The following is a 13484-nucleotide window of genomic DNA, read 5'->3' as shown; positions in this document are numbered from 1 at the left end:
CTGTCTGTTCAGCAGACATTTCCAGAATATCTGTACACTCCAGCACTGCTCCAAGGGCCTCGGAGACAGAGAGAACAGTGGAAGAGCAAAGCCACATGAGAGAGCTCCTTGAATTGAGGAGACAGGGTGGGGCTTCTACCTGGGCTGTTGGAAGGTGAAACGGTAAGAATGCCAGGAAAGATCAGAAGGGGAATGATGGATAGAAGGGCTGCAGAGGTAGGGAAAAAGAAAGCATTGGCTGGGTACGTAGCTCAGCTGGTAGAATGCTAACCGACCACATCTGAGACCCTGGGCTCAATTTCAAGCACAACTATAAAATTCAGGCATGGTGGTTCATGCCTGTACTCACAGCACTTGGGAGATGGAGGCAGGAAAATCTGTTTAATGACATCCTTGGCTACCTAGGGAATTGGAGTTCAGCCTGGAATATGTGGGACCTTGTAACTAAAGGAGGAGGAGAAAGAGGAGGAGAAGAAAGAAGAGGAGGAGGGGGGAGCAGGAAGGGGGGAGGAAAGAGAAAAGCAGAGAATAGGCACGCACAGGGCCGTGTAGCTCCTGACACACCTCTTTAAAGAAAAGCTATAAACTTAGGAATTCTAAATGAGACATGTGTAGTATCTCTTTCACAGTCTAACACTACCCCGTCATTCTGGATTTTCCGTCTACCTCGCCTTGAAATTATATGTACTCTTAAATTTGAACACGTGGAGGGAGGGAGTTTGTGTAGCACTTCCAGATAATTACAAGGTCTTCTGCTTCTCTAGTCTTTTAAGTGTGACTCTACAACCACAGGTCTCTTTCTGATTGTTATCTCAGGGGATCTTACAAAATTATTCTAAAACCAGCTTTTCTAGAAAAGTGGGTCTGTCCTGCTCGAGGACTACATCATAAGAACTGCCAAGCAGAGTTCTACCTGGTTCTTTGGAGAAGTCTTTTCTCTGGACTAAGAGATTTTCCTTACTCAGAGCCACATGCAACCCTCTCATGAGGCAGGGCTGTAAAATGTCATATAAAAATGGAGCGGCACATCTCTTCATCAGGGAAATGGCCAGACTACTCCAGTCTTATATTCCTGATTATAACATAACACTGTTGTGTTTGCTGCTTCCTATATGATGGGTCCAGCAGGAATACAAGTTTCTCATGACAAGTCAGGGATGTATTACAGTAACCCCTTCCTGGGACATTGGTGGGTGCTCATACTAATCATTATATATAACCCTAGGCTATTCATAACCCTACTTTATTGTGAGTCCATGAGCTCCAGGGAAAATATTTCCCCAAGATAATAAACGACTGCACATTGAAAGAATTCAGTACTGGTCTGTGTGACTGCTGGAAGGAAGGCTCCTACAACAATACCAAGACAGTCAACAATACCAAGGTTCTTCTACACACTGCCACCCCAGAGGCCCCTGGAGTGTTTTCACCACACTGTGTTTCTTCTAAGAAATCTCATCCTCAAGTAGACACCAAACGATGACCATCAGCTGCCCGTGACCTCTGAGTCCTCATGCTATGTCCAATGTCCCTTCTGACTGGGGGATGCCTGTACCATACTCATTTTTACACACTACCCTAGGCCATTCTTAACCATATTTTATTGTGAGGCCATGGCAGCTCAGAGAAGGAACTTCTTCAAGATGAAACAGCCACTGCATACTGAGAGGGGAATTCAAAACTGATCTGTGTGACTAAAGCCTGTATTTAAAGAATATTTCTAATGTGTGATCCAAACGGAGACACAGAGAGTAAAAAGAGAGCCAACAGGATAACAGGTAAGCTGGGGTGGCCTACATTAAGGTCAATATGGTGTTGTTTCTCATCTCGTAGGGTGAAATGGGGGTATGAGCAGGCCAGATCTGTCTCCATTTTTTTAATGAAGGCCAAGGCCAATTTCTATCAAGTCTTCCTCAACTTACTTGGTGTTTTCCCCCTATAATTTCTAATCCTGCTAAATGTGCTGGAGTTCTTAACACAAAAGTCATTTTAAATTAAATAAAATCATATGCATAGTTTAGGGAGCGGAAAGTTGGGTGACATGCCTGATACCACAGTCCCAGGAAGTGACTGGTGGATGGATAAGTGAGACCCCCAATCAAAAGAGTAGACAGAAGCAATAAATCAAGACGGGAGAGCGTAGGATTTAAGGGCAGCAAGAGAGATGGAAAATGCAAAAATTGCCTGGAAGATATGCAATACCAGGGAATTCAAAGCTAGCTAGACAGACAAAATGTTAAGGCAAGAGGTTCAGTTAACCTGCTCAGAAAAGACTAGGGATTTAACTGGACTCAAATTCAAATGATGGTTCCAGTTTGGGTTTATACAAATTGCATCTTTCCACTTGTTTATTTGAAAGAATAAAGGAGGCAATGCTGACCTCATTGAGTTCTCACAATAATTAAGTGAAACGATTTCCATGTAAAGCTTTAGCCTGCCACATGATAACAGGCCAATAGGTAGGTAGAGGGAATAGGTAGGGAGAATCTCCATAGAATAGAAAAGGCAAAATAAAATCTATAAGATTTAATGGCTGGGGATAGGTAAGGGCAGAGAGAAGCCACAATGCCTCCTAGCCATTTGGCTTTAGTGACTAGGCAGAGAGCAGAGCTGCCATCATGACAGAGTGACAGACAGGACCAAGGGCTGATGAGGAACCATAGGAAAATTTGGGAAGAATTTTCTTTGTGGCAATCTTGCAGGGCTCATGGGCCATGTGAACAAAAATTCTCATGAGATAATAACAATCAGACCAAAGCTTGGCGAAAAGTCTCTTGGCAATATGGGTTTGAGTCACTGCTGTATAGAAGAAAAAGGATTCAGCTATTTGTCTAGCTATCATTTCCAGAGGCCCCGCTGCATTCCAGCTCAGCTCTATGGAACCATTGCTTCCTGGAAACAGAAGACCAGCTAAAGGAACGTGCCTGCGGTAACAATAAGAATCCAGCAAATGGAGATGAATTCAAGCCTTAGTCATTACTCTGTAACTGTGAAGAGATACCAGGGCCAAGGCAACTCTTACAAAAGAAACTATTTAATTGGGGCCTTGCTTACGGTTTCCGAGGGTTAGTCTGTTTTTATCATGGTGGGGGGCATGGCGGCATGCATGGTGCTGGAGCTGTCGCTGAGAACTGCATTGTGATCCACAGGCAGATAAGAGGGGGCTGGTAATGCTGGCACTGGCATGGGCCTTTGAAACCTCAAAGCCCCTGCTAGTTATACATCTCCTCCAGCAAGGAATGTGGGGGTGGGGGGGGATATGGGGAGAGGGAGAGATTTTGAAAAAAGAATGAAGAGGGGCCACAGTGCTTTTATGACACAGCCTCAGAAGTCAGGCTCTGTATTGAGCATAGTAATCCTTTCAAACAGTTATATTCCCTGGTGACTAAACATTCAAATGTATCAGCCTATGGCGGCCATTCTCATTCAAACCACCACGTGTATCTCAAGCACACATATCTCAAGGGCAGATGAGGACATGCTATCCCAGCCACCAGATCTTCACCTGGGCTTTGGGCTCCTGTCCTCTGCTTCATTAAGAGCCAATAAAAAAAGTGCAGGGGAACCATATATTCTGTGTTAATGTGACAAAGCACACAGGAAAAGTGCCAACTTCTGTCTTAGATACAGGCAAGGCATCTTTAGAAACTGCTCCCAAACCCCAGTTACGCTTGCCACGTACCACGTTTGTTCATAGCACCAGTTTGGGGAGAATCAAAGTCAGGGTCTATTCCAGCTGTCATTTAACAGCTATTTGTCCAAGGCAAGTTAATTAATGACTGACCTTCACTTTCCCCATCCATAAAATGTAAACAGCACTTCGTGCCGCAAGCTTGATTGTTATTATTCAGTGAGGTGATATACTGAAGCACTCAGCTCAGAGTCTGAACAAAACAGCCAGCCTGAAACACACTGGCTGGGGTTCCTATGAAAGTCTAGAGCAGAGAGCAGTACTGTCCAAATGGGGACCACATCCATAATAATGACTTTTCTAACATTCTAACACCTAAAAACTGGTGACATTTATTCAAATCATGCATCCAACCCAAGATATCTAATAGCGAACTTCCATGTCTACTTTTTTTTTATATTTTCCTACTACCCGAGTCTTTAAAATCTGGTGGTTTATACCCTTTCCCCCCTAAGCACTGGAAATTAAACCCAGTTTATTCTCCTGCTAGGTAACTACTCTGAGCTGTATTCCCATCCCCAGCCCCTTATACTTTAAAGCATTTTTCCATTTTCAAGTGTGTGTGTGTGGGATGAATGTATGTATACATATTTGCATGTGTGTGTGTACATACATGTAGGTTCTCTTGCACATGTGCACATGTCCATGATCCAAGGTTGAGGTCAGGAATCATCTTGAATGGCTCTTCTATGTTCTTCAGTGAGACAGGGACTCCATGAAACCCAGAGCTTGCCAATACAGTTTGTCTAGCTAGTCAGTTTACTCTGGGGGTCCCCTGGCTTTGCCTTTCAAGGTTCAACTTACAGATGGGCTGACAAGACCACTCAGAATTACACAGATTCTGGAGATCTGAACTCAAGTCCTCACATAGGTACAGTAAGTACTTTAGTCACTAGGCCATCTTCCAGCCCACATTTTACTTTTTATTTGAGGCAGGGTCTCACAAAGGTCTCTAGGTTGGACTTGAACTCACTCTGTAGCCTAGGCAAATTACCCTTCTCAAGCTCCCAAGAAGCTTCAATTATATATCTATGCCACCGAGACCTTCATTACGCATTCATCAAACCTCAATTCTGAGTTGTGGTACAGCCATGTGTGGCTCCTTCCTACAATATTCAGACGTCTTAGCTATCACACAGCAAAAACAGTCAGTCCATAATTGTCTCCTGCTTTGCGAAGGCCAATGTCTCACGAGAATTCAGAAAGCATCTGGTGTATTGTTGGTTCAGTCCCTGCTGCCAATGATTTTCTCAGCCCTTCCTGCATTCACCTTAAGATTATAGAAAGTCAGGAGAGTTCCACAGTGGTTTGTGGTTTTCTAGAGAAAAGAACTTTTAACACGATGAAGACAATAGTATAAAGGAATGGGGGTGGGCATAAGATCGATACAATAAAAAGGAACAACCTCCAAAGCCATGGCTGGGCTGTGAACTGTGGCCAGGAAGAGCCTGTAGTCCAGGACAAGCTGGAGGCAGGCAGGGCTGGGGGCAGGTAGGACACACATGTCAGTAAGGTAGAGATAAACGTGGGGGGCCAAGACATGATGGCTACAGGCTCAGTGGGTCCACAGCACAGACAGTGCCCTGGGCAACCACTAGGCACCTTGCTGCTGCTTTGGACCACTTGTGGTTTTGGCTCCAAAGGCTGGGCAAGATTAAATATGAGAAGCACTTGCTTTCTAGAGGAAGTGGGGAATTTTTTCCTGCTCTCTGGTTACGAGAGGAGCTAGTGTAATGTCAGTCATCTTTCTCCCAGTGCTAAAGGATTTCAAGGGATAATAAACATCTGATAAGCAATATTGATAGAACTTTCACTGTTTTCATTAAATTTATATTAGCATACTTCTTCTACCATCATTTAACTAAAAGGGTAATGTGGATTTCTTTTGAAAGCTATATTCAAAACTCTACAAGGAAACAGTTAAGCAAAGAAATTGAAATAATTGCCTCAAGTTACCACAAGGAAAACAACTCAGCAAATTTGAGAAGCCCACAGTTTAGTAAAGGACCCAGGGGCAAGCACTCTTTGGGTCTCAACAGTCCCCAAAGTCACCCCACTACACCAGCATATCAGGTTTTCAATGAGCAGGATGCCCTAGAGGAGCCCAGCTATTTGATAAACTTCCTGGGGATGCAAGAAGATGAACAGCTAAGCCTTCCCCCAGTGCTTCAGCTCACCATGACTTTTCTGAAGGAAAAGTTGGAATCTGGATAGTGCAATGAAAATTCCACAGATGTGAGCATCTGTACCGGGTGTAGCTTTCCGTATAGAAGATCTCTAAGGGTTATATTTTGTTTGTTTGTCTGTCTTGGCCTGTAACAGTGGACAGTTAATACCAACATTGCACAAATTTGGGGAGAATAAGACACAAGGTATGTGTTTCACAGAGCATCTAAAATACCAGTAAGATATTATCATGTTACTTTTTTTTTTAATATTATGTCCAGGACTTTTTGGTTATTGGTTTGTTGCTGATGTGGTAGGGGTACTTGATGTTGACCCTAGTACTTCCTGTATGCCCATGCAGGCACCCTCACCCTGATCTACACCCAGCCCTTAAATTGTCTATGTTGTATAAGATAATAATAATCGAAATGCCCATAGTTATTTTTCTTATCAGTATATAGACCTCATAAAAAGAATTTAGTTACAGTATGAGGCAAAGGCCACAAAACTGATTTCCACTTTGAATCTGTGTATCTGGCGAGCATGCCAGTGGGATTTTCTCAACTATTGAAATCCTGAGCAGTTTTATAAAATTTTACTTTTCCTGGCTTAATAAAAAAAAAAAAAGTGAGGAAAAATTGAGTGTGAATACCTCAGTAAGTGACCTTGAAAACTGTGTGCATGTGTATGGGAGTGTGGGAGTATGTGTGTGTGTGTGTGTGTGTGTGTGTGTGTGTGTGTGTGTACACATGTATACGTGTTTAGTTAAGTACTGACCCATGACAGAGGCTATATGTGTGTGGGAGGTGGGGGAGTTAATGTGCACTTTCCATATTTGTGCATGTCTACATTTAGGTCATAATGAACAAAGAATTCCTCCCCTGATGATTTCAAAAGAACTCTTTCAAACTCCTAGGGATTCATTCAGCCATGAAGAAGTACATCTGAGAATCATTCCACACTAAGCATTTGCACTATAGAGATTTGCTTTCTTTAAGCAAGTTCCTTACATTTTAACAGGCATGCCTTTAAAATGGTAACTTCAAAAAGTGCCTGAAGTTGATGACGCATAGTCACACTTGCTGTCCAAGTACTTTGTATTATGATGGCAAAATGCTAAGCCAAATGCTAAGGGGGGGGGGGGCAGTAAAGACCTTCCTTAATGCCCCACAAGTCAAAATCTAGGATGGCTTTTTGTTTTTTGGAGGTGCTGGGATGGAGATGAGAGGCTCATATACGTTAGGCAAGTGCTCTGCCATTCAGTTATACCCCCATTCCTTAGCACCGACTTCACCATACTTTAAGGATAGTCTGATTTTAGACAAAATACTTAAACCACATATACTGCATGGTGGGTATTCTACGTGTTTACGTGTGAGCAGAGGCACACTTCCACTTGAAAACCTGGCTTAAGAACTAACATAGGATCTAGCCGCAAAGTCACGGTTCATACCTGGCCAGCCAGTGAGACCTGGCCAGCCAGTGAGTGGTGTGAGCCCTTCCAGCGAGGCTGCAGGCCTCCTGCCGCCCCGTTCACAGCACGGAGGAGGAGGAGGAGGCTAGACTTACCTTTCTTTGGTCTGGATTTCACTGGCAAGGACTCCTTTCTTTCCATGGCGGCTTCTCTTTCTTTCCACCGCCGGATCTGTTCCTCCCTCATCTTGTAGAACAAGATCTGTTTCTGCTCTTCGCTGAGCTCCGCCAGCAGGTCAGGGTCTATGAACATATCCGCCAGTATCTGTCTCAGCATCGTTGCTGATCACAAGAACCTCTGCACCTGTAGCAGAGGCTTCTGGAAACGACTTGCTCTCAGCAGGCTGGCGCTTGGGCACCTCCACAGGCCTTCCCAGAGGCTGGAACACCCAGCAGTAATGACCCGATGGGACCGGAACTCAGCAGAGTGGTTTCTTTCGTAAATGCTGTTCAGTGGACAAACCTGCCAAGAGCGACAGCCCATATCAGGCGATAAAATGTATAGATTCTGTATGGGAGCAGGCTAGTAAAGAAAGCCAGGAGGAAATACAATCTCGTTCTTTATTTTAAAGAGAAAGAGGAGAAAAGTCGTGGTATGTTTTGATAAGAGTTTGTATAACCTCTATCCCATAATAGATACTTTATCGGAAAAACCCTAACTTTGTACAGGCCGGCCTCAGGGAAACAGAAATTTAACAGAGGTTTGTCTGGCCTCCTGACAACCGAACAAACTCATTATTATCTCAGAGCCTCCCAAATGCCAGCAGCATGGCTGAAAAGCACCAACAACAATAACAGTAACAAAAGGTCACAAGAGGAAATTAAAATACCCTCCCCAAACTCCAAAGGAAAATACCACATTGGAGATACTTTTAGAGGAACAGAGCCATTCTTAAAGAAGTAAAAAGAAGGAATAAAACTGAGAGAGCACTGTCTTTCTTTTCCTTTCTCTTAGGCTCTGCATGAATACAACCACGTGCTTTCTCCTTCACAAAGGACATTTCCAGACAACCCAGCAGAGCCATGAGAGCAGCGCAAGTACAAAAGAGAACATGCACGAACATTCTGGAAGGTTACCAGCTCGTAGGTGTCTCCTTTCCAGGAACCTAATTTAGTAAAATAGAAGTTTCAGGCCAGATACCTGGGGGGGTGGGGGCAGGGGGAGGTCACTGGCTTTTGTCTTTGGTTTATAAGTTTATCAGGAGGTTCCTTCAGACAGAGGCTGTGGACTCGGTCAAGCATGGTGTCAAGAAGGTAGCGCTTCCTCCAGTTCTGCTTAGTTTACATAGTTTTATGTGGGTTAATGCTTTTAGATGTCAAACCTTCAGACTTTCTGTGAGTACGACATACGCATGTATTATGAATGCATGTATGTACACACATGTATGCCACAGGGGACAATCTAAGGCCTTCCACCTTGTTTGGGACAAGATTTCTCTTTTTCTTGTTCGACACTTTGTAGACCAACCATGCTAGGTGACTGGAACGCTCTGGGGAGCCTCCTGATTCCACCTTTCATCTCAGCAGAGGGGCACTGGGATTAGATGCCACTGCGTGTGGGGTCCTAATGCACCCTCATGCTTTATTTACCCACCCATCTCCCTGGCCCCAAACCCTTACACTTTTACCATCAGGAGGAAATACTACATATGTATATGCCCATATGTATATATGTGGAGAAAAGACATTTGATTTGTCCCAAATGTCATGGGAAGTACAAAAGTCTCACTATGACATTTCAGAATCATCTGTGTTCTAAAAGATCAACTATAATTTTCATGCCTACAGTGCTTCAGTAATCCTGCTTCTAGCCATACCCGCTCAAACTTCTTGTTTCTCCACGGGGAGCAAAACACGCTTCAACTGAGAACAGTTAGTAGGCCACATCGTGACCACAGTAGTCTTGACTCCCCCGGCCTCCTCCCCATCTGTGTAAGTTTTAATTCTGCTTCCTTCCCTTCCTCTTCCGATTCCTTGTAAAGTGGCTTCTTGAACACAGTCCTTTCAGACACACTCACTCAGTAGTCAGGTGCCACAGGACATCAGCAGCATTCAGACTCACTAATTATTCATTGTACAGCAGGGCCTTGGAGCTATGTGTACTGTTCCTACCTGCACCCTATTTTCTCCCACAGCACTTGACTACTGGAATTCAAATGGAACATGCTGATACAAGGAAGGTTAAGCAGCATTAAAATGAATGCCAAGGCTGTAACTTGGCGAGGCAGGACCCCTAGTTAAGCTTCATATTGCTTTGAGACGGTCCTCGAAGGGTTAGACGGCACAGAGTCAATGTCTTGTGATATTGTGGTTCTAGCACATTCTCATGCAATAGAGCAATTCCACCCTAAAGGAAGTGTTTATAGAAGATATTCTTCTCCCACAGAAAGACTCTGGCTCTTTGGCCCATGTGACTCCGAGGTCCTGAGGTAAAGTAGTAGGTAAATAAAGAAAATGACTCCTTGAAATTCCAGGAAACAGCCAAAATGGCTACATTCCATGACCTCAGTGGTTGGTGCCCATAGAACAGGATAGAAAAATTAGCAACTGATGAGGTCTGCAGCTTCTATTCTACCCCCAATCTTTAATCAAGTGAATAGTATTAGAGAGTCAGAGAGAGCTGAAAATTAACTCCCTCAAAGAGCCAAGGGCACATTCCTCCCTGAGTACTCTGATAACAGAACCAACACTTAACTGTTGCAAGCACTAACTCAAACACTCCACGTAAGTCAACTCCCTCCCTCCACTCCCTAACTCCAAGAGGCCAGCCCCGTTTCACAGCTGAGGCAGGCAGTGATAGCTGGGAGGCTGCAAAGCATGGCAGGCATCATGTCCACTGCATTGACTGGAGGCTATAAGTTTACTCAGGAGCCCAGAATCAGGGTATGATGCCGCTTTTAGAATTTCAGAACGAAGACCAGAAAATATCCCTGGGAAGGGAGCTGCAGATGAGGAGATAGATATCTCAGCAAGTGCAGAAGCCCAACCCATCAACTATAGATAAGATTAGAGGAGGCCACAGAAGAAAACACCCCACCCAGGAAGGAGCACAGCACTGCCTGCCACACTGGCCCAGTGGTGAGTTTGTCTTCCTCGAGCTCACTACTTGCCAGACACTTTGTCTCCCCAATATTCCCTTTGGTGGCACCTCTGTAAAGAGCTGTGCAAACTTTTTGTTTTGCCTTGTGTAGCAAACATGGACTTCAAGCATTGACGTTAGTTAGTCAGTTTTGTTGTGCAGTCCTGAGAAGTAAACCCTGTCCCTTGTACGTGTTGGGCAATCCCTCTGTTGCTGAGCTACATCCCCAGCCTTCTTTTTGCTTTATACTTTGAGACCGAGTCTAAGTTGCCCAGGCCAGTTTTGAATATACTCTAGGCTAGGTATGCTTTTGACTTTCTATACTGACTGCCTCTGCTCTCACATAACAGGGATTGTAGACCCTGACCACCAGGGCCAGCTTAATCATTCTTGAAAAAAGGACAAGTGGATCCTGGTGTCCCCAGAGAATACCAAGGAAACTCAGCTAACAAGTGTCTTTGGCTGTTGACTATGGGCACCAAACTGGACTGCTGATTCACTCTGGATGAACCTCCTGCCACCATTCTCAAGGCTGTCCTATAGCACACCCCAACACAGCAGTATGTTCATGGACTACCTCAAGGGACACCAGCCCAGCCTGGATTCCCAGCTTCGCCTCCAGTGAGCTGTGACTTTGTGAGATCACTTCACATCTTCGGACTCAGTTTCCCAATCAGTAAAATCAATCTGGGAATCTTTGTGACTCGTGGATTTTGAGATAAAATCTACCTTGAAGTTATTGAGACAAGTACAGGAAATAAAAACAAGGAAATTAACCAGTCAGGGGTTTTCCTACTTTCACTCCGACCGACGGGACATTCACTGCTGATTCACCCAGTCGTGTTTGGGTCTCACATGGAGGGCAGTTATTCAAGATTCAACACAACATGCAGCTCAACTAACTTGTTTTTCTTCTCCTGCGACACTTTTCTTGAAAAGGACAAATAAGAAGCCATAAGCCCACACCTGTTGCTCACTCTAAAAATTTCTAAAGAGTCTAAGTTTGGTTAAATTCTCAGGATATCTGAAGATCTCTGGTCTGACTTGAATACTTTCTGCTTTCTTACAACACAATTGTGTTTTTAATTAATATGGGGCCTAATAAATAATAATAACACCCTAGCTACAGCCCAGTCCGTCATAAAAAATAATGTGGTATGTATAGTAAGTATATCCCTAAAACTAAGAATCTAGTTTAAATTCGATTTATCCTTTAAACATTTACCTTTGTCTTCAGGCTTTGAGTTGTTTTATTCAGTTTTTTTTTCTTATATGATGATTTTGAGAATAAAATAAATTGCAAGTAGTGAGATCAGCTGGATGGTTTATAAATGCTTTCAAGAACTTGGAAAATCTGCCCACGCCAAATCTTCACCTAAGTATTCCTCCCACTTATTTATTAAATTAAAAAAATTACAAGCACATTGTTTTGTTACAGAAGCAAAGAGAAGCTTATGGGAGAGCTGAGGAAGAGGTTGTCATGCTACTTCTCTGAGACCATAGGGAGACACGATTGAGAAAACCTACAAAAAGACCCATGAACCCCTAAGACAGGAGCGGCCAGGAAGCCTTGGCCCAGCTGACTTGGAGCTGGTTCTGAATTGAGCCTTGACCCAGAACCAGCGAGGAGGCGACACCGCCCGCCCCTCCCTGTACCACGTGGGGGCGCCGGCACAAGGGTGTCCCGGAGCTGGAAAGGAACTCATGGAGTTCTGCGTGGGCTGAAACCGGTTTTCAGGGCTCTCTGCCTGGAAGGTCTCCGGGCCAGGAGAGACCCCTGGACACGGGCTGATTGGCCAGCACTGCGGCCAGCACCCAGCAACTGCAGCGTGGCCCAAACCCTCGCAGGTGGCTTCCTCCGGCTGCACCTGCCCTAGTCCGGTGTACACACTCATCGCGTGTGCATGCACACTGCCCGAACCCCACAACTTCCCCGAAAGACGCCAAGTCGACGCCTATTCTCCTCCCACTGGAGGCACCGGGTATATCGATCACAAACCCCCTGTCTTCCGGCCGCAACTCACCCTGCCGCGGCTGCTGACTCTGGACACCCTATACCGGACACCGGACACCACCGGCTGCAGGTTCCGCTGGGCACCTGAGCCCGCCCTGCGCGCGGTGGAGGAGGGACCCGAGGGACAGATGCATGGAGACCAGGGTCTCACCACCCTCCTAGCCCTGGCCCCTGTGCTGCTCCCCTCGCCCTGGAGACCCACCTCCCGGGTCCCACTGCCCACTCGCTCCCCCTTCTCCCTGGCTCCGTGCTCCAGGGTCCCACCCCATCCACCACCACCGCCACCGGGTCACCTACCTGCTCAGGACCCCGAGCAAGGTGGCCCAAGCACCTGCCACCTTCGGATTGCCTCCGGCAGCTGTCCAGGAAGAGAAGGGAGGACAGGCTGAGACCCAGCCGGGGCAGGCTGGCTGGACAAACACTCGGGCCCAGAAGGAGCTCAGCGTCCAGCTCAGAGCCCTGGCCCGCCCCGCCGCGCCCACATGCTGGGGTGACTGACTGGGCGCTCCCTCTGGGCCCCACCCTGGTGCTGGAGACGCTCCAGGGCCACTAGGCTAGGCTTGGCTGCCTTGGTCCAGCGACAGTAAGGCAATCCTTGGTTAATCTAGAGAGCTGTCTGCAGTCCGGCGATGGTTTGTCCCGCCATCTCAGAGGGGTCCGAGAGACTTATTAATGACAACAGCCCCCCGGCCCCTTTCCACACTCAACTTGCTAGGTGGAGCCTGCGGAGGCGGGCAGGCCCTTCTGGGAACCTGGGTCTGCAGGCCAAGTTGGCTCTCTCCAGTTCTACGTCTGCATTTCTACAGCTTACTTTTCCCTTTCTCTTTTGTTGACATTAAGTAAATTATCAAACTCTGAAGCATTTGTTACTCCAGGTGTGGCTTTACTGGGCATGATCAAGGAAGAGAAAGGCTGGAATGTGGGAGTCTGAAGACACCAGAGACAGGGACAGCCAGGGAGAGAAACCTGAAAGGGGAGTTGTGGGGGGGTGGGGGGGTGGAAAAACCCTGTGGTTAACAGAAGAGGACCAGGGTGGTGCAGGGCACAGCCGAAGCACATCT

The 13484-nt window shown here is 45.9% G+C and overlaps 1 protein-coding gene across 1 annotated transcript in view; it reads right to left on the bottom strand.

Annotated features, from left to right (window-relative positions):
• Nucleotides 1-13042, bottom strand: part of Sh2d4a (SH2 domain containing 4A) — a 47316-nt gene extending 34274 nt beyond the window's left edge. The window contains exons 1-2 of the mRNA XM_059244471.1: nucleotides 12721-13042; nucleotides 7427-7793 (exon numbers count right to left, since the gene is read on the bottom strand). Of these exons, the coding sequence (XP_059100454.1) occupies nucleotides 7427-7607 (181 nt within the window). The 5' untranslated portion in view covers nucleotides 7608-7793; nucleotides 12721-13042. The remainder of the gene's footprint in view (nucleotides 1-7426; nucleotides 7794-12720) is intronic.
• Nucleotides 13043-13484: the final 442 nt, after the last annotated feature.

This window comes from Peromyscus eremicus, chromosome 17 (genome assembly GCF_949786415.1).
Source record: "Peromyscus eremicus chromosome 17, PerEre_H2_v1, whole genome shotgun sequence".
NCBI classification, from domain to species: domain Eukaryota; kingdom Metazoa; phylum Chordata; class Mammalia; order Rodentia; family Cricetidae; genus Peromyscus; species Peromyscus eremicus.
This window is presented reverse-complemented; position numbering and strand designations above follow the sequence as displayed.